Source organism: Rhopalosiphum maidis, chromosome 1 (genome assembly GCF_003676215.2).
Source record: "Rhopalosiphum maidis isolate BTI-1 chromosome 1, ASM367621v3, whole genome shotgun sequence".
NCBI classification, from domain to species: domain Eukaryota; kingdom Metazoa; phylum Arthropoda; class Insecta; order Hemiptera; family Aphididae; genus Rhopalosiphum; species Rhopalosiphum maidis.
Genome location: NC_040877.1, coordinates 69,514,368 through 69,537,347, shown reverse-complemented (window position 1 = coordinate 69,537,347; position 22,980 = coordinate 69,514,368). Strand labels below are relative to the sequence as shown.

The window sequence follows — 22,980 nt, the reverse complement described above, 5'->3', positions numbered from 1 at the left end:
AGTTAATTTGAAATATAATAAATGAAAATAATAGTTTTCATAGCTGGATTAAACACTAAAACTTAATTTTTGAACTTATTTCTAAAATATGTTATATATTAAATACAATGAGGATAATATTTTATTTTAAATAATATGAATATATCTATATCGGAGTCTATTACAACATAATATTATATGATACGATATAGGGTTAAAAATAACTAATTGCATTGTGAATCAATCGAATGTTTTAATTATTAAGAATATAGTAAGTAATTAATATTATTGAACATCGTGGTTTACAAGGAATTAAATAGCAACAGTTTATCACAAAATGTAATATTATTACCTTAACATATTAACTATATGATTGGGATCTGATCAAAATATCGTATCATAGTATAGTTTTGATACTTTATTATAAAAATATTATTTATGCGAAATACAATTTCTAAGAATTCAAGTGTCGTTGAAATGGAAAAAATAGTTAGCTGAAATAAGTGTAATAATAGTTGTGATATTTGAAAACGATTTTTTATAATGTATCCTAGCTACAATATTATATAATAATATCAATAATGTTTAACTGAACAAAACCACATCTCGATGTTTACAGTTTATTAATTACAGTATTGTATAGCATTTTGACTAAGTCGTGTATTACCTCGTCGTAAATCAGAATAGCGCAGTATAATCAGTGGTCGGAATAGAAAACGATACTGTACCGGAACGACATACATTATAATTAAATACAATTTAAAAAAAATATATCTTTGATTTATATTCATAGTGTATAGTTCCGAAATAACTATGATGATAATTACGTCAGCTAAACCGAAGCATTCTTCGTCAATAACATCGGCTGGTCACTTCCCTAGCAGAGTTTATCTATCCCCCTTCAAGATATCGGTGATAATTCTGCTGGCGCTTCTTGAATTATCCGCCGTAGCTGTGTTCGCCATACCATTGAATTCGGACGATGAATGGATGGCGGTGGTCGTACCCATTACACGGTCACCTGCATTCACTACCCGCCAAGGCCGAATTTCAACACAGTTTGAACCCTTACAAAAGTGGTGGAGCTCCATTTCCGCGGGTTATTCTAACCGCAATAAATTTGCGTGGACTGTGGCGAGGTCTTCTCCTCGTTACGGTACTTGTCGTAATGAATTGTCTTACCACGGCATAAATATTGGCAAAAACCGCGATGTTGAGGGCTATAATGATGAGCAGCAATATGGTAAAAATCAACGTGTGGGAAATGAATGCGATTCTTACCGTTACGATAAGCACTGCGGTGAAAACCAACATCAGAAGCACTGTAGTAAGAAGCAGTGCGATAAGCCTTTTGGCAGAAACCACCACGAACAACATTGCGCTAAAAACCGAAATGGCGAAGGTCGTCATGGTATTAATTACAACAAACAAAACAAGCAGCAGAACGTGAAAAACAATAACAGGCGCAAACAGTTTATCGTGGACAATAAGGTTAGCTAGTGCCGTAGTTTTCGGTATTCATTTTTTTCTAGATCAGCTAAATTGGTCAGTGGTGGGGCTAAGTAATATACAACAATTTTCGGAAAGATTATAAACGCCCTTTCGGTAAAGTGCGTAGTTCAATTAATCTTTCTATATAACTGAGAAGTCGCCCCGGGATTTTGAATGATTTTTTCCAATCAATAGATCCCCCGCCCTAGGATATCATCAAAATACAATCATATTTGTTATTGAAATATACTTGGCGTGTACAAAGGTCGTCTGTAATGTAAATTGAAATGAGTTAAATTTATATAATGGGTCAAAGGAAAATCTCAAGCGAATCAGTTAAAATTTTACTTTTTTTGGATGGTTACGTTTATTTATACTATAATATATAAATTAGTAAATACAGTTATCTGTTTTAGGCGATCAAAATATTGTCGTAGCTTAGTTTTAAATTGAGATAATTACATGTATCGTTGATGTGAGTTTATAAAAGTTTATATTAAATCAATAGTGATAAACTATTAGGAAAATTAATAAATCACTATTTACACAAAATATTGTAATAATAATTGTATGTTAATTGATAATCAGGCAAATAAATAATATTTAAACTGTAAATAAAAATAGTTATTTTTAAATATTGCGCATAATTGAACGTCTACAAACCGTGTATCGTTATAAAATTGTGGCTAACTCGTAGATTTGTAGTTATTTTGATACCTATTTTGTAACTAGAACGGAGTAATGAATCATAATTTATTATGATATTGTTACTTATAAAAGTACAATCAAAATTACCGTTTTATTTCAGTGCGATTATAACTTGTATGACTTAGGATCTTCAGATTGCATGTTAAACATCATTCAATTAATAATATAGTATTCACTACTATACACCTACACACTACGCATGTTTTCTTACATTGATATGCCATTTCATATTACAGGTAATCGTCAACATAAATAATGATGGAACGCCTAGTCCAACATTATTGCAGGTAGAAACAGCAGTACCAGTGCTGGTGTCGACCACGCAAGAAACCGTTACCGTCGGGCTGAAGAATAGTTGCTATATTTTATGGTTTATTAACATATGTGCACCGATCAATTGTATACTTGTATGTTTTCTGATATTCTTTTGCTTTATGTATATATGATATAAAATTACATTTTTTTGGTTCGTTAATTTATACAAAAACCAGCATAATAATATGAAATTATAATAATTATTATAAATACCTGTGTGATATTGTCTTAACTCATTGCATGATAATATAACAATGAATCGAATGATGATGCATAGCAAACTATAATTTTAACTTATAATCATATAATATTATACAAATATGTTCGTTCATTCGACATTATAAAGGACAATAAAGTCCAACAGTTTGATCTTTTCAGAGGGTTTGCTATACAATAACCATGTAAATTCATTTTGTTTTTTAGAAAAATTTTTCCTCGAAATGTATAAAGAAAAATATTTTTGAAAAACTGATTCAACAAACAGATACATTTAATTATTAATAATGAAGTTATTAAAGAATTAGTTATATTATTGTAACAAAAGGTGTGCAATATTTAGAAGTGCCAATGTTTTCATTACCACATTATTAATTATCGTTTACCAAAACCTTAAACAGTCATTGTTGTTTATACAAACATTTCAAAGTACCGGTCTCTAAATAGTAAATACAATATTTTTAATAGGCCTGTGGTCAATATCAGACGTGTTGTGGACGATAAAGGAAAATACATAAAGTAGGTCGCGACTGTAATGAAGTGTACATTTGAAATTAAAATATTAAATCTGTTGATATTTTTAAGACAGTTAGATAATGATCATATAAATGGAAATAATATAAAAATATTCATGAATTTTGTTTTTTTGAAGTAAAATTTATTTCGGAGGGACTTAGAAAAAAATTTATCACGTGATTATAACGTTCGGCTGTAAGGTTCCAGTCATAACGCTGTAACGTTATTGATGGTGACTATCCTTCTCGTTTGTGTACGTGTTATTTTGATGCGAAATAAAAACAAACCAATCAAGTTATTTTTTATGCAAATAGTTTATTTCAAAATGCAAATAATGCGATATTTTGTGAAATTATCAATCGCATATTAGAAGTTGACAATTTTAATTATACACAGAAATATAGAATATAAACCTGAAATGGCTATACTAAACCGGCAACTTCTGCTGCAGAAGAATAAAATATATAAAGCGACAGCTACTTGGAAATTCCACTCGGGTAACGCGCTCGTTCGGATATCGTATAAATCAAATTTGGGTTTTCGCGCAAACGCGAGTATATATAATATTATATTCGCTAGAAATATGTTTTTATCGTCGAAAAATATTCTTTAATCCTCTAAGTGTGCATTTATATGCAAAATACAATTTCAGTATAATAATCAGATTGACATGAAATATATAAAATGTATTATCTCCGGGAGGTTCTCGTATATAATGGGCATACATGAATATGAACGTCATCTCTAATAAAAATATATAGCAACATAAAATAATAAAATCCGTATTCTAGTAATCTAGTAAATATTAATGAGAAAAAAAAACGGATCATGCTAGTAGTGTGTGTTGTCTAAGTCGAAGAAAAACTAAAACTAAAAAAAATGATGTCCACGTTTAATCCAAACATACAAACAGTAGGTATCTTATTATAATAATAATTAATATAATATAATACAAAACCGTGAAACGCGATAGAGGAAATAATAAACACCTATTGTATGTAAAATGCGATGATAAAAGAAAAATATGTCGTACTGTTAACAATGTATAATATTATTATGATGGTTTGTCTTACTATCAAAGCATCGAAATAATATAATATTTTAGAGATTCGTCGTACGATCGTATGCGGGAAGCGTAAAAAACTGTTTGAAATATTTTAGATCCTCTTTTCTTTTGTACAGCTAAGGGTGACATATTGACATACGATTTTGTAGTATTCGGTAGCGATAGATTCGGAAGTCCAGATGGACAATATTATACGAAATTGCAAACTGGTGATCAATATTATAATTACAGTATTTGTCTTTTTTTTTGTTACCGTATGAATACTAGACAACATGCACCTCGTAATGTCGTAACGTCTTATATTATTAATTATTATATATTACCTCACGTACTGTAAGCATTTCGGCTTACATTGTATTGTTATAATATCGACGATCGTGTAAATTCCATCGACATTATGTGTGTAAGCTACGACCGTACAAAATTTAATGAGTTTTGTATACCGTCTTTTAGGTATTGGCTTATTTTTGTAAATTAGTTACATACGCTATAGTAATAGCAATTATATATACTATATATGTAAGTATAGCGTAGTATTGCCGGAATATAAAAAGTGCAGAAGTGAATTGTTTTACAATTTTTTTAACCGTCGGTGTTCGGTAGCGTTAAAATTGAATTTTCAGCAGCCGACGCGATTAAACGGATGCGGAGATGAAGAGACGCGAATCACGCGAGCGTAAGTATATACTTAAATATATATATATATATATACATTATACACGGACTAGTGCTAAACCGAAAGAGAGAAAAGTTTCGCGATATTTATGGCTTGCAAATGCTTATAAAGTATATATGCAACAAAAATATATTATTATATTATGCGCGCCGCTGCAGGTGGCGATTCTGTTTAATTTCTCAGATTAATCACGTAGTCACGTTTTGTAGTACAAGAGCAACTTTTCGCATTACGGCCATTACGACGTATACGTACGAAAAAATAGCAATATAAATAAACGAAACGAGATCGTATCTCCCCGAAACACGCTGCGGATCACGCACTTTGTCCTCCCGGCGGCGACACTCGTCCGCGGGCTTCATAGGATTTTTCTCGTTTATATATATACGCAATAGTTATATATCATATCCGGTGCGGCGGCGACCGTGGAGCACGACAAAAAGAAACAGAAAACAACACGAGAGATGGGAGAGAAAAGGAAGTAAGACATAGAAACTTTTAATTCGCATTTATTGCACGCTCCGGAACTAACTTATGCGTGTGTACGCGCGCGGAAACGATCTCTCCCCCTCATTTATCTATATCTCGCCATCTAGTCCGCGGGGTGAAGTGGTGCTGGACGAGTGGACCGTGGGCTGAAACGACGAGTCGTCTTAAAGTGTTTTTCGCGGAGACAGTGGAGGAACTATTCATTCGCTTCGAGGCAATAAAATATTATAAATACGCGTGCTTTTTACCCGCATATAATATATATATGATGGTAGGTTGTATATGCTACGTATTCGATATCTGCAACTCTTATTTCATCGGGTTACTAAGAATCGCCCACCGGCTGCTTCGGCAATCACCTCAGGCGTAATCGCTGAAGAGACAAAAAAGTTTTCTGCCGCCGCCGATGACGTAAATAATGTTATGGTCTCGCGTATACGTCTCTCTCTCTTTCTCTGCTCTTACGCACACACACATACATACATATATATATATATATATGAAGATATAATAATATATCACATCGTATTATTATGTTATCTCGAAACAATTCGAGAAAAAAGAGATGGAAAAATGGACCAACACCGTACTCACGTAGAAGCATAAGAACTACTTTGTTATATGTCACGACGAGTACACCTAATAATATAATATCTCCCTAAAGGCCGATTGTGTTATTTTCGGGATACGCGTGTGTTCTGATCAGAAACGAAAATGTAAAAAAAAAAAATTATGAGTTATTATAGACAGGACGCGTAAACCGGATGTTGGTAACGTTGTGATTCGGAAATTACGAAATTCGAACGAGCTACCGGAAATGTATTATTGTATCGACAAAAAAAAAAAATTAGATTTATTAAGTGTACACTGCTATTACACATCGATTACTTGTGTTATTTGTATATCACTTAAATATTCATATTTGATTTAGAATATTGATAAAAGTAAAATGTTAATTTGAGTGACTTGCAGAATTTCAAAAAACCGTCAAGTCTTAAACTTTAACAACTACAAGTTAATATGGCATATAATGACTATCATAAAATATGAAACAAAGCAGTAATTATGTAAAATTTCAAAAATATTTGAATCGCTTTAAAATATTTTTACTTTTAAGACCATCTAGGCTCTTTGCTTTCATTAAAACATTTTTCCACTTTTCCCTATTACATACCCATAGCTTAGGTCCTCTCATATTGCACTAAAGTATAAACGAAATAAACCAACCACGATGCGTTTTATTCACAAATTATAGAAATTGTTCCATGTACCTAAAATTTTTTGGATGAATTCTCTAATCAAGGGGTTTGGTGAAGAAATTTAGATTATCAAGCTTTAAAATAGAATCGTTTTGTGTTATTAAATTTTACGATGTAGTGTATCTTGTACTTTAACTTTTTATCGGGTGTCCTATACTGTAGCGTATACTTGTACAGTGGCATATTTAAGAATAGATTAAGGATAAACCGTAAAAAATTGAATTCACCCTAAACTAAAGTAATAGTCTTCTCTTACCTCACAAAAAAGTTGACAGTACATTTTTTTTCAATGATTATGTTTTAATAGTTAATTTATATTATACTGATAAGTAAAATATTAAAAAAAAAAAATATATAGGAAATGAACTTTTTTTGAAATGATTTATCACGGATACTGATTAGATAGATATATTTTATTATTTAAAAATCGATCTAAAATTTCTGGGACCCTCACTTTCAATATATCAATGAATATTTAGAAAAGCTCAAGTAGATTGCTCGGGCATAAATAGCCTAATACCCTCATCACCACTTTTTGGAAACGCCGTTAATCACAAATTATACCCAAATATAATAATATACATGTAAAAATATCAACGGGGGTCGTGTAAGGAGCTATTTGTTCTATACGCGGAATAACAGCCATATTATTTACTCTTTTGTTTTTTTTTTCGTTTGTTTAACGTGGTAATAGAAACAAAACGTATTTCGTTTTGTACAGTGCACGTGGAGCAACACGTTATTATTTTTTCGTCCGTTACTGGTATTCCATAAACGAATCCCGAAGGGAAACAATTTTGCTGAATAAAAATCTGAACGAGGAAAAACGAGAAAACCTGTATACCTATGCCCTGCATTATTGGAACCGAAATAAACCCATCTGATGTGTAATCGACTTTTATTACCATCGTAGTTGTTGTCGTTGCTTTAGAATATAATGTTTTTGAACAACCGATTTCCACACGTCCAATCAATATAAATAGTATAATATTCTATGTGTTGCGTGTTAATAATCCTAGCATGGTTTAACGCAGCCATACAAATACTGATGTATATCAGTTTATTACTTATATGCTACAAAACAATTGTATGTAATTTCGTTTAAAAGTGAAGTTATTTGAATGCTAAATTCAAAGAATATACCATATGGATAAAACAAAAGTTACAACGAGTATGTACAAATCAATAAGACCACGAAATTGTTTTGGTGACCCACTTCCCCCAATAAATGCAAACTTTATTGGATACAGTATGAAATTACTAGCAATATTTATAATGCACTTAATTTTAAAGCCAATGTGCAAAAACTTCCAAAAATACATCATAATCAGTTAACCTGTCAGACACATACACCTTTTGTTGTAACATAAATCATGAAGTTAAGAGAAGAAGGCTTTTAAAGCATTTACAAAAAAATATTAGAGAACCATTAAAAGGTAAACCTCCCACTAAAAAAAAAAAAAAAACAATATTAACTAGAACCGAAACAGGTGGTTAAAAAAATATTAAGAATGTTTTGTTTGTTTTTAAATTGTTTATTTTGATTATTTGAAAAAAGATTTTGTTATTTATTAATAATATACTAAGTAATATAATAATACTTAATTATAAAAGAACACAAAAATAATTATATTATAATGTGAACCTTCTTTTTTTTTCTTTATTTTTTTTATACATCACCTAGATTATCTATTAGCTAACCTATCCCATACTAATTTGTTTAATAAAGTAAAAATTACTAAATTAAAAGAAATTATAATTTTTAAAATACACAATTTTTTTTTTCATATTCATGGAGATTTTATGAATCAACATAATTTATTGTAACAGCCACGTAATATATATATGTATACTTATTAATAGAAAAGCAACTAAATCAATAACTATATGACAATATACTTGATAAATGTCGACATAACCTAACATTATTGCATTGTCCTATTTAGTATGTGGAGAGCATTGTGAATTATACAAGAATGATAATTTGAAAATAGAAAAAGATTATCATGGATGTTATACACATTACACATTATTTAAAAAATTTAACATATATTTCAGTATCTTTTGTTTTATCTTCAAAAAACAATTTTTTTTTTAAATTATTAGTACCTACTCGGCCTTTTTTTCAACTTGTAATTAATCCAAACATAATGTCGTATGATGTTTATGAAACACCAGAAAATTACAGATTTAATATAAAGCGACACAGCGTCATTTCAATGTGTTAATTTTTCACTTTAGGTTATAATTTGTATTCAAAAATTAGAAAGCTATTTGAGTCAAAGCATATTCAAAGTTACTAAACTCATTATAAATAAAAATACACAAATATACTCAATTTTTTACATAATTAATAATTGATTTGTATATAAATAATATTGAAGTTGAAAACATAATTGCAAAGAAAATTAACAAATAAAACCAGACTTCAGGATATTATTAATCATTATAATTCAAGAAAACAGTGAAAAATTAATTTTTATTTCAATTCAAAATTAATTTATTAATTAATAAACCATTAAAAACTTAGTTGTTATTCAAAATATTTCATAGACGCTTAATTTCTACAATGAAAACTACACATCCAAAAATCTCATTTTTACGTGAATTGAATATAATATGAATTTTATATGTTCCATAAATTAATTCTTTTGCGAAATTGCTCTTCTCAAAAATTGACGGATTCATACCTGGAGATATATAAGTACCCTGCAATTATAAAATTAAGTATAGAAAGTAAAGAAACAAATTTTATTACCAATCGTTAATAGACTGTATAAAACGGTTTGAACAATTTTAATTGTAAATTAAATATTAATTATGATGAAGATAATTTAATGATGTGTATATTTCAAGTAAATAAATTTAATTATTTAATATTTGACGTTAAATTTATATTTAAATTATATAAATCAATTTAAACCCATTGTTCATTTGTTAATCACAATATTAAAAATACAGTACCTACTGAATCTTGCATATTTTAATAAGATCATTATAATAATTCAACTTGCAATGTGCCAAACCTGCGGAGAACCTCTCACAGTCAAGCACCTCCTTGTCTAATGTCGTAACCATACGGATACCAGAAAAAACTAGAATTGCCCGATAACTTCTTCGAAGTCCTCAGCCCAACCCATGACAACACCAACAAAATAATTTCATTCCTTTAACAAATTTACATGTACAACCTAATTTAAGGATCTATTGTAAATTTATATGTAACAAAAACAAACTCATGTGTAAAAATAATTTAAGAAACCATTGTAACAATTTCTAACCAAAAACTTTCATTGTTGTTGCAAGCTATATAATCTTAACAGTTGAAGCTGTACCGTGAATAAAAAAAAAAATAATTCAAAACCAATCAATTTTGTATAATAATAATAATAACTAAATAAGTTATTAAAATATAAAATATATAAAATTTATTTTTTTTACCGGAAGTATTGGGCAATTAGTATTTTGACTTCCAAAACCATTTACGAATGTAGTCCAAACGCTTCCTAATAATAATTTAGTCGAAGTGCAAGCATTTAGTGTTTTATGCATGAATGCATTTTCTCTCCACATTCCGTATGAATCTTTGTAAGCCATTTTCATCTCTAACTGAAAAAAAAACCACCAGTTACTAAATCACTGGTGTAGATCAGAAGCGCAAACGCGTTTTCCAAAATAAACTTTTTTGTATTAAAAATACAATGCAGATTTATGTGTGATAAACGAGATAGTTTTATAATATACACCGATATAATTACAAACATAAGTAGTGACATATTGGTACATATATTTTATATGGGTGTGTAAAGGATTATTAAAACCAATTTTATTCATTTAAAAAAATAGATTTTAATCTACCATTAAAATTTCACGAGTAAATATATTTGGCGTATGAAAAAAATTGTTTAAAATCTTACTCCATCCCATTAAATTCATTCTTAAATATGCCCATGTTTATAGAGTATCTAATAATGATTTTATATATTTGTATATTTTTATATATATTTCAGTATATACATTATACATATATTGTTGGGTGTATGTAACAAATATGCATATAGAGTATTGACATTAGAAATGTATAATAAAAATATTTTTACTTATTGATCACACATATATTATAACTTTGTTATGAAAATTGTATGACATTTTAACTCGCTTTTATTTGCGTTTATTGTATTTTAATTTCACATAAAATTTAAGCTTTCTAAGTTTTAGAGTATTGTTATACTACTGTAGTAAAATATATGGTAAATGTTTTGTATAAAGTAAATTTCTATACTTTATATTATGCTAACACACGTGCCATATTTTGTGAATAATGATTAGTTGATGTGTATACTTATGTGAGATAGAGATCTTGTTATAATCACCATAGTCACATAGAAAATAAGCTATTTAAATGGCGGGAAAATGGGAGGGGGTGATGAGGTGGATAGACCCCATGACTTTTTTCTTTAATATTTATAACAATTAAATTTATGTATATTTTGTACTATAATGTTAATGTATTCAATTTTGTTTTATTTTTTACGCCACATCCTGCTTATGATAAAAGAATTTGATTACCACTGAGCTAGCTGTTTCTTTATTTTTGTATTTAAATTATTAATCATTAAATTTTTTTTAAAAAAAAAAACTCACTCTAATCACCATATCCCTTAAAAATATCCCTTTGATTGTGTTATCTGGTCATAAGTACGGTACAAATGTGTAAAAATAATACTAATCTAATTAATTGTTTTTTAATTGATAAATAAAGTTTTGCTTTTGAATGTTCAAAAATTAAATCATAATAGTAAATATTACATTATATTATCATTAGTGAATTCATTTCGAAGAGCCGATTATACCTATATAACACATTGCAGGTATATTAAAAAATATACGTTATATGCATAAATTAAATTATAATCACTTACGGATAAATTGTCATCAAAAGGTACTTTAAGAGTTGTATTTCCTAGAAGCATTGTTTTATTGTCCCCGTGACTTAAATGCCAGTTCATCTGAATCTTATAGTGATCTGCTGGATTGCAAATATAAACTTGTTTAAAGACCATACGGTAAGGGCCCTAAACAGAAATATTAATCAACGCGTAAGATCCTTAATATTATATAACTATAATTTGCACTAAAATGTAAGTATATTTGTTTATATTATTGTGTCTTTCATGCAAAATTGAATGTAAAACTTATGAAATCTATTAAAGAAAATATAACAAAATATCAGCATTTTTTTTTTAATGATTTCTACAAACGTTCTCCAAATTTAAGCTTCGATAGATATCAAGAAAAATTGTGTATTTCAGTATTTGTGTATTAGATATTATTCAATTTGTGTAAAGAAAGGCACTGTCTTGTATTCAACAAAGGAGTGTCATAAAAAAAAAAAAAACACAAACCATGCAATATTTTATAATATAGAATCATAAATCATATTATATCTAATCTATACAAACAGTATATTTTCGTTTTGCGAATTTATTGTTTTAAAAATAAAAATGACAGTTTCATTACCTAAATACTCAATATATTTTAATTGAATTGCTATTGTATGGAATATATTTTACTTTAACACAAGATTATATATTTTTTTTTATTTATAATAAAATTAACTTAACAATTCACTTACGATTGGAGAACTTGAAAGTAGCTTAAAATTAGCAGACGATGCTGGACTAATAATTGTGAATATCACTTGAATAAAAATGAAAAAAATATTAAGCTCCATGGGTTCTTTTTGTTGTTTTTATTGCTGGAACCAAGAAGTATACCTATAAAGTATATTTGATTTGTTATATTTCAATAAATTGTAATATAAAGAGAAATATACGTATACACTGTACACTTTATGTACAGTGTTGAGCTTATATCTAGAAAATGTATCTAGATAAATAGAGAATATTCATTTAGATAGTTATCCAAGGTAAAATCACTATTATCTAGATAGATTTATTCAATGGTTTTATTTTTATATAAGTAGACAAAGAATAATACATAACTATCGAAGTTTCCGATAGCATATAATTAATTCGTTCTATATACCTATGGAGTATCTGGCATAATATACATTTATTATCATCATGATAATAATACAATTATTTTCAATTATACCAGATTTATCTGTAATGGGAATGTATATTTATATATTCGGATTTCGTCACAGTTTAACCAATTATGAAAATTAAAATACACGACATAATATTGTGTTAAAATATTATATACTACAAAATCTTGTTATTTTTTTTATTATGGTTTCGTAGGTAGTATTTAATATCGTATTATAATATCATAAATTATAACGTGCCTGTATTGTATGTTTGTATATATATTAATAATAATAAAATGCATAATTATAATCTATAAAGGTCGCTGCGCGTCATGTTTCGCGTTTCCTTATTTTCGTTTTGTAGTGTTTCGTACAGTTTACTGTTGTTTAGTATGTTATTTCGCTATTTTATTTCGTGTCAATATACATGTTTTTCGTTCTTTATTTAAATAAAAATGAATAGTTATAGCCTAGATAAATTAGCAATTAAAACTAAAAAAAAAAAAAAACATGAATATAGAGGATCACAACTTTATTTAAAAATAGTGAATTGTATGTATATTTTAATACCCTAAATGATTTTATGTACATTTTGTAGATACAGTGGTAATAAATTAATTAATGAATTATCATATGAGTGTTATGGAAAATTCAAACATTTTTTGTCGAATTACTTCGACAGATTTTGATTATTTATTTAAATTAATTGGTCCATCTATTTCTAAACAAGACGCGCACTTAAGAAAATCTATACCTGCTCGAGAGCATTTAGCTGTAACGTCACGGTTTTCAGCAAGTGGAGATAGTTATTAAAGTTTATCTACTTGTTTAAAATATCATCTCAAATTGTTTCATTAATTCAAATTGAAGTGTACGAAGCATTTAAAATACAACTTTCTGATCAAGTTATGGTAATTTATTGTAAATGAATAAGTATTTAATAGCATTTAACATACGAAAAATAATTAATATATAAATGCATGGAGAAATATACGCAAAGGGCAAACATCATTATTATCAATGGAAAAAAGGTGTAGAAAAACATAATAACGGCAAGAGATATTTTACAAAAATTTGCAGAATACTTTATCTAGATAATATTATTATAATTTATCTTTAAGTTTGTTTAGATAACTTTTTATTTATCTGGGCTCAACATTGTTTATATAGTAAGTACATAATATATTATTATCCCTATTATCGTTATTGTGTTATGATATATATTTAATCAGTTCAGCTTAAAATCGAGTTCATACATTTTGGTAAATAAACGAGTTGATAAAAAAAAATAAAAATAAAATAAAATAGTTGTTTGCTCAAAATTAAAGAAATGAAACATAAAATAGCTATAGGTAGTACATAATTCCAAAAAACATTGTTTAATTTTATTCTGTTTATTTACCATTGTATAATATTTGAATTTATATACATATTACATAATATATGTTATGTAATATGTATTATAATATGATGTGTAAGCACCTACATATTTTACTATCGATCACCTATTCCGATTTGAAATAATTTTGTTATATTATTTGGAATGATAAAATATATTTTTGAATTCATTGAACATACAAATAAAACCTTTTTGCGTTTTGTTTGTGTTATTGTTATTGCATAAAATAAAAAAGATCAATAATAATAATCATAAATATGATAGTTTTAAACAAAATATTGCACAGAAAATAAATAAATAAAGTAGGATTGTAGAATATAATAGTATATAATATACATACTTCATAGCCCTTCCGCGTTCCGGTTGTTTTATTGTCTCGCTTTATGAAACTGAAATATTATTTAGTGTGTAGATAAGATAACCTAGCCTAACCTAACCTATATGGAACTTTTAATTGATGTTACATAATGCTACCTTGTACTGTCTTACATAGGTAAATTAATAGGCCTATTGACACGATATAAAAATTATGTACCTATCATGTACCTGTAATATAAATACATAATATTAATATACCTAATATTTAATATGTTATAAATATAGTTATTGGAATACATGTTAAGTATACTTACAGTTTTTGCGTGTTTTTGAATTACTTAATTATTGTTCAATGTCTAACTTTAGTTGTAACATCAGTGGATATGACCCGTTGTTCTACAGAAATAATATTTTCATAACAACTTATAAATTTGTTCACACAATTTTAGCCATTTGTCTAATAAACCGATAAATCAAACTTAAAATACGTATACAAAATTAATTACTCGTCAAAAAGTATATGACTACATAATATTACTTTGGTTGAAAACTACCAATGTAATATTTTTTATTTATTTATGAATCAACGGTATTCGAATTTTAAAAAAAAAAAAATATAAATAACAATGAAACAGTAACATATATTAGATATTATCTATACATTATGTTCCTGTATGGAAGTCGTTGTGACCTTGCGGGTAATTATGATCTATGGGGAGAAAATACGGTACAATTTCGACGAGGTCTTGATTCGTTGATGTCCTTAGTCATTAATGCCGAGGGTTACGGTAGTAGATTATCACATATTCACATCGTGGTAGACAATGGCATAAAATTGAAGAGGTGACATGACAGCAATTCGCTCAGGTTAGTGATCGTAAGGAGATAATCTAAAAGAGTGTATGTTTAAAAGTTCGTCGTCTTTATAAGCCGTTGGTCCGTAGTATGGTCGGCAACTTTTTTGGACTCTTTGGCCAGATTCACGAATTGAAAAGAGTTCGTTAGTTATAAAAATTTTATATTCTTAATTTATTTACTATGGAAAAAAACAAATACTGTCTAAAACTTTAAAATAATGAAAGATATATAAAAAAATGTCGTCGTTCTAAAATTTAAAATGGGCCATATACAATAGTGGTTTGGGCCACCGGTTGTCGACCACTGCTTTAAGTTATAATAATATAATAAGTAGGTAGTGGGTATGCAATACAAAATACGTGTACAGGCGTTTGTAGTTTTTTATTATTTATTCATATTTTTAAATAATGTATTGTTAAAAACTGTATAAACTGTATAAATGTCATAATATTTTGAAACAGTTTTCAATAAATCCAAGAATTTATTTTTGATCTTATTCCTAAACCTATAAAATTGGGAAGGACAATTGTTAAAAAGATCAATACCTATTATTCACGGAGCGCAATCGTGTTGCAGCGATTTTTAGTTGTACGAGATGACACATGACTTTATCTTAGATCGATGTATATTGTATATTTTCATTTGTATTTTTTTTCATTCAAATTAATAAATTTTAAAATTTACGCCAATCTATAAATTTTTTAACCATGTGATTTTACGACAGTTAATTAAAAAATCAAAATGCACGAGACCGTCGATTTATTGTTTTGTTTAAAGTTGACCTTAACTGGGTTAACTCGATTGGTAAAAATCAGTTGCACCAAAAACAAAGTTTGAATTTATTTTAAAAAAGATCGGTTTACCAATTTCGATTCATGTATGTTTTGTGGTCTATACACCAATTATTGTGCTTTTATTTTTATGATCAATATTTTACCAATTTCGTTTGAATTTTAGTTGCACTACAAAGTACAAGGTATGAATATTTCTTCTACAGACCGTTACCATCAATATTGAATTTTCAACTATAATAATCAATAATCATCTTGAATTTATTATATTATTAGCCAATTTTTACAAATTGTACCTTGTTTTATTTGGCTATCTCAAGAATGAAAAAGTTTTTAAGAAAAAAAGAACAATTACATTTTTGATGAAAGAATCAAATATTTAATAAGCCAAATAACACCATAGCTTATATAAAATATATTTCAAGAACGTTTAACTTCAATAATAAAAGCTTGACAGCCAAATATTTGGTTATTTTTAGTATAATATACATTTACTTTGTACGTTCCATAAAAAAATGATTTGGGAAGATTGGATTCCTTAAAAAGTAACGGATCGAGACCTGGAGATATATAAATACCCTGAAAGTACAAAATCAATTATACAAATTAAAGAAACAAATTTTGTTATTAGTCATTCGTAGAATGTGTGAAATGGTTTAATTAATTAATAGTATAAATTAACTATTGTTTATTTGTTAATAATATTCTTATGATTCATACTAAATTATGTTAGTAATTCTTTCTTCCTAAAAATCAGTATAATACTTTCAAAGCGCCTAAGCCAATAAAATTTTATCTTAATAATTATAATAATTGATTAAGGTATTTTGTCAAAAATTAATTTTTTTACCGGAAGTATTGGGCAAATGGTATTTTGACTTCCAGCACCATTCATGAATGCAGTCCAACTGTTTCCCAATAATTTTTTCATAGATGAACAAGCATTTGGTATTTTCTGCATATATGTATTTTCTTTCCACCTCCCAAATGAATCTTTTTCAGCAATTTTCATTTCCAACTACAAAAAAGTTGAAATGTATCAGTTCATTGGTATGGATCTGTAAAGCTCCATACCACTCCAGCTCCATAATACTATAGATATTTTTTTATACTATAATATTTTTAATTGAAAAAAACTTAATGCAGATTTTGTGTTATTTATTTTATACTGCATTTAATACAGGTTGTAAATTCAAAATTAACCAAAACTAGACAGGTTAGATGTCTGTATACTTTAGTATAAATATTTGAATGGGATGTGTAAGATAAAATAACTATAGCCACATGCAATGACATTTTTAACTTTTGTGTGTAGTGACCAACTATAAAATAAAAATAAACTATTTATAAAAAAACTTTTTTTAATGTCTTTTCTTATAGAGTTGTAAAAATCAAAACTTTTTAGTATATAAATACAATATTTTGGAAAATTTGTCTCAACCACCTATCCAAGATGTGATTTTGTATATCTTTGCAGTTATAACAATGTTATATACTTGTATTTAGCTATTTACGTATACATTATTGGTTTTTTTACGATTTAGTAATTTAAAATTAAAATATATATAATATACATATATATATTATTAATTTACCCGCACATATGACATTGTGATAGAAACTATCATATTGCTCTGTCAAATATAATAGATTTAAATATTCAAAATGTTTGTTGCTTCGTTTATATTTTACAAAACACATTATTATTATTATTATCATTAGTTAATTTATTTCAGAGACTTAATACCAATACAACATATATGTTAAAATATATAGGTAATATATTGATTTAATTTTAACCACTTACGAATAATGTGTCATCAAAAGGTGCTTCGAGAGTAGAATTCCCAAAGAGCATTATTTTATTGCCCCTTTTACTTACATACATATTATGCTGGATTTTATTGTGTTTTTTAGGGTTACAATTATAAGCCTGTTGGAATTCCAATTCATATGGTCCCTAAACAAAAGTATTAGTCAAAAAATAAGATCTTTAATATTATTTTAAAACGTATTTTATTTTCGTATATTGAATTATTATCCGTTTTAAACTGAATGTCGTACTTTCAAAAACGTTTAATGACTTTCGGAAAAACTTTCCGAAATTGTATGGACTAAATAAATGAATAATCATCAATAATTTCCACCTCAAATATATTATAATTTTATCTAAAATTACTAGCAGTTGATGCTAAATCTAGTTTTACCTAATGTTTCTTGTTGAATTATCTTCTCCTACTAATCTGCATATCTTTCTCCATATTTTGTTTTTGAAAGTTCTAAATATTTTTATTATTACACTTGTTATTGTACATACTTCACACTTCACACTTCAGAGTTGACTTAATTATTGTCGTTTACAATTTTGATTTTGTTTTCTTTGAGAGAATTTTTAATTTAAAGAATTTGATCCTTACACTTATCTCACTTTGTCACTCATCGTGTTATTATTTTGATTATTTAATTTTTTTTTTTTATAATTACATATGGAGTTAAATGCGTTATTTTAATATCTTTTTTGTATTGATTCACATTTTAGACTTACTGAGCAATATTGAAAATGTAATACAGTAGAGCGTCGATTATATACATTAATTATAGGGGCGTGGATAATCGATTTGTGCGAATGATCAAATAACCATTAAAAAAAAAAGTTAAAAAGTTAATTCTTATATTAATAGGTCACATACTATTGTCGAACGTGAGTATTTTATAATTATTATTGGAATACCTGATTATTAATTTATGGCATTTATAATACAAATAATATTATATATTTACATATGATTGAATAATTCTAAAAAAGATTTATATCATAAGAAAATTCCAAACTAAAATCAAGTCTCACAAATATTAGGTAATAAATACTAATATATTGCTTTTAAAACAATAGAAAACGTTGTTTAGTTTGTTCGATATTTTGCTTCCACTGTTTGAATTATAATATTATACACTTATGGTTTTCTCTATTATTATACATCAATATAACAATTTTATTGAATTTTACATGGATGTTTTATACTTTATGAACTTATTTGTTATATCTATGTCGCATCTACTTAGTGAAATCGCTTGTATCTAATAATAATTTTACACAATGTGGATAAAATGAATTTCATCCACTTCATGAAAAGGTCAAAAAATTATTCATATTATGTAATATAAATTCATTTCATGAAATGGATACATTTCATTAAGTGGTTGCGACATATATATTTCGAATAATTAACAGAAAAATATGAGTTACGTGTAAGTATATGACAAATATTATACAATAGAACGATATTATAAAATATCACATAAATTAACTTACAATTGAAGAATTTTTGAACAGATTTATATTGACAGAAGACCCCAAACTAGCTGTGAATATTACTTGAACAAACATAAAAAAAATATGATGTTTCATGATTTATTATTATTTTTCTTGAATTTTTTGGTGCCGATGATTAAACCAATAATAATATTTAACGAGTAACACCGAGTTTCATTTTTCAAGTAATAAATTTAAAATATAGTTTTATTTTTGTCTGTATTTCCTTTTCCATTGTTTGCATTGTATTTTCGATATATAACACGCCAATGGTTATTAAATTTGTTATTCCAATTACCTATCATACATAAATATTGCGAAATTGTCACAATTTTGTCGAGAAATACATGAATAGAATATAGTGATTAAATATATTTAACATTAACGAATATATTTTGCGTGGATTTCAGTCTCTTTTATTTTAACTTCAACTTAACTACAACTTTCAGCTTTTTTTTTATAGAAACTAACTGATTTAACAATTGAATTGTATATAACTTTATATAACAAATGACAAGGTATATATGTGGTCAGAATAACAATGAATAATAAATTGTGGTTATTATTAAAGATCTAAGTCAAATATTGAATCATGTATAATATATAATTTTACACATTTCTATAGTACCTTATTTTACGTCTACTGGCATTATAATGAATTAAGCGTTGATCAATAATGCGGTAATTCAAATTTAAAAAGCATGCAAACATTGTATAATATCCATCACTTATTTTAATAAATATACCTATAAACTATATAATATATTATACTAGATAACTTATGAAATAACTTAAGTGTATAGGTAATAAATACACCGCTTATAGTATATATTAAATTATATAAATATTGTACACTATTTTACTTATATATTCTGATAGCAGAGATGATTAAGTATCGAACTTTATTTTGGAATTTAATGTGTTTTCCAAAATGTTTTAGTTACACAAAATAATTAATATTATTAAAAAATAAAACTATTAATAATATATTAATTTATATTTTCATTTTATTTTTGACAAGCCCAAGTCAACACCTGTTTAATGTCTGTACTACAATCTTTAGTTGCATGTGAGATTTTATAATAATTAATATGAAAGTTATGATATATTATTGATTTCATTTTTCGAAATATATTCGACCGTTGCGGTATTCTTATTGTTTCGCGTAAGGTAGACATTAACTGAGTTTACTCAATAAGCATGGATCAGTTGCGTCAAAAACCATGTTTGTATGTTATATTTTACGATAAGTGTACTGATTACAATATTATTATGTTTTATGGTATGTACACCGATTAATGCAGCACTTTTAACTTACAAGTAAATATTAGTAAATATTTATCAATTGATTGTTGAGTGACTAGTTAAATATTTTTTGTTCGCCAAAACATTAATATTTTTAATTAAAATAGCATAACGATTTGTAGTTGTCATTCTATAACTGCATCAAGATTTTTGTGAATCATCAGTATAATCTTACCATGAACTATGAATATTTGGGTGATAACTAGACGAATTCAAGTTATTGTCATGATTAAATATTGGTATTTATAAGTCTTATTGATTCGTTGGGCATGGTTATACTACATAAGGGCGATGTTTTATGATGATGATCAACTGAACATAATAGGTATGTTGTTTATTTGAGGATCCATAAAAATACATACAGCTATTGATGATATTAGTCACTGGGATTTTTTCGAGATGCTACTGGTTAATACTCATAGACAATTCTAACAAACGGTTATCGACTCGGTAATTGCTCTTGATCGTTAAAACGATGCTGCCATAAGATTATTTTATATTTTATATAATAATTGTAATTATTTTAATTATATTTATACTAAGTTTTAATTAGTTGTTAATTTTTTATTTATTAATATGAAAAAACCAATAATAATGTTACCTAGTATATTATTAAATTACTGGGAGAATAAATAGTAAGCATAATATTTTAAAATGAGTATTATTATATCATCTGTATTTCAATGATATTTCAATATGGAAGTATATGGTACATACATCATTTTATTTAATTTATAACTAAATACTATAAAATATTAAAAATAAATATGATATTAAATTAGATACAATATTAACAAAAAATAATATTAAAATCGCATACAACTTTTTTTGATTATTAAAATTTTACGGTAGATGGTTTTTTAACAATATAGATCCAAATGTGATATTTGAAATTAAACAACTAGATACCAGGGAGTTTCAAAATTTTCAACTTTTTATTTTAACGTTGTTTTATTTTTGCACTCACGCCAATCGCCAATATTGTTGTAGGTACATAATTAATGTATTCGTTACTTAGGTTGATTTAACATTAACCAAACGCCTTCACGCAATAAGAAATCATTCATTAATAGATTTATACGAATACAGTATATTGTATTACAAAAGAAAATCAAATAAATCAAAAAATAATATTTAAAGTGCTATAATATACTCCCAAGCATTAACTATCTTTATCGCACTTCATAATATAATATACATTATCAGTTAGTTATTATTTTTGCAGTCATTTTCAATCAATAACGTTTTGATTAAATATTCTATAAGCGTACATATAGTTTAGTAGGTACATTTCATTATTATAAGAATTACAATACCAGACAATTTCAATTATATTTTAAGAATTTTCAACAAATGACAATCGAGACTACAATTTATTCCGTATCGAATTCGATTAAATTTATTATTACTTTGATGATTGTAATACAAACTTTATAAATATTGTTTTAGAAAATACCAAATGCTAAGTTAATAAGGTCACCAATCATTTTTAAAAAAGCTATTGGGAATTCGGGATGCAATAACTATGTGATAACAGTATGTTATGTATGTTGTTGTGTGGTATGTAGATTTTATAATATATGTCGTAAATTAATAACAATTTTACTTCTGAATAATAATCTAACCACAAAAAGTAAAATGGCAATCTTTGTATACGTGATGAATTATTAAATGCCATTAACATCACGTGATGATTACAAATTAATAATATTTTTTTATTTTATTATATTATTATTTTTATTAAAAAAGTTGCAATTTTATTCGTGTTATATAGATAAAAATTTAGATCATTGGATCATACAACAGAACAGAGGGTGAGTGTAGAAGATATGGCAACAATAATATGAATGTGTGAAGTGACAAAAGAGGGTAGAATAAAATATCAATTTATTAGTTTGAGGAGGGGGGGCGTAGAAGTGGATTTTCAGGATGAATTGATGTTTGATGATTAAGCTATCAAACGATTAAGAACGTTATACCTAGGGCTAGGGACTTCATGTCCAAAAAAACTTAAAAATATGCATTTAAAAAATTATATTAATTGTATTAAATAATAATATATTTGTAGATATAATCAATAAATAGATAAATTTGATTAATTATTTGCTTTTTTTTTAGATTTGTTTTCATTTTACGTAGAGTTTTAGTCTAAAATAACTTTTTTTTTTTTTTTAAAACAACTTAAATTGAATACATTTGAATATTTTTAATATAGTACTAATTATTTTA

General features: G+C 26.7%; 2 protein-coding genes across 2 annotated transcripts; both read right to left on the bottom strand.

Moving 5' to 3' along the window:
• Positions 1 to 9,262: 9,262 nt before the first annotated feature.
• LOC113550489 lies at positions 9,263 to 12,518 on the bottom strand. The gene is made up of 4 exons (XM_026952395.1): positions 12,351 to 12,518; positions 11,638 to 11,790; positions 10,157 to 10,324; positions 9,263 to 9,424 (listed from the first exon to the last, which is right to left on the bottom strand). The coding sequence occupies exons 1-4, from the start codon at positions 12,447 to 12,449 to the stop codon at positions 9,263 to 9,265; spliced, it is 582 nt and encodes a 193-aa protein (XP_026808196.1). The 5' UTR covers positions 12,450 to 12,518.
• Positions 12,519 to 16,553: 4,035 nt separating this feature from the next.
• Positions 16,554 to 19,574, bottom strand: LOC113550424. The gene is made up of 4 exons (XM_026952279.1): positions 19,447 to 19,574; positions 17,941 to 18,093; positions 16,984 to 17,151; positions 16,554 to 16,712 (listed from the first exon to the last, which is right to left on the bottom strand). The coding sequence occupies exons 1-4, from the start codon at positions 19,540 to 19,542 to the stop codon at positions 16,554 to 16,556; spliced, it is 576 nt and encodes a 191-aa protein (XP_026808080.1). The 5' UTR covers positions 19,543 to 19,574.
• Between the last annotated feature and the right edge of the window lie 3,406 nt (positions 19,575 to 22,980).

Excerpts from the sequence above, each read along its gene's own strand:
- LOC113550424 (XM_026952279.1), bottom strand. The coding sequence starts at position 19,542 with ATGAAACATCATATTTTTTTTATGTTTGTTCAAGTAATATTCACAGCT. Across the intron at positions 18,094-19,446 it reads TGTTCAAAAATTCTTCAATT|GGACCATATGAATTGGAATT; the intron begins GTAAGTTAATTT and ends ACTTTTGTTTAG. Across the intron at positions 16,713-16,983 it reads CCATTTGCCCAATACTTCCG|GGTATTTATATATCTCCAGG; the intron begins GTAAAAAAATTA and ends TTGTACTTTCAG.
- LOC113550489 (XM_026952395.1), bottom strand. The coding sequence starts at position 12,449 with ATGGAGCTTAATATTTTTTTCATTTTTATTCAAGTGATATTCACAATT. Across the intron at positions 11,791-12,350 it reads TACTTTCAAGTTCTCCAATC|GGCCCTTACCGTATGGTCTT; the intron begins GTAAGTGAATTG and ends ATTTCTGTTTAG. Across the intron at positions 10,325-11,637 it reads CTTTTGATGACAATTTATCC|TTAGAGATGAAAATGGCTTA; the intron begins GTAAGTGATTAT and ends TTTTTTTTTCAG.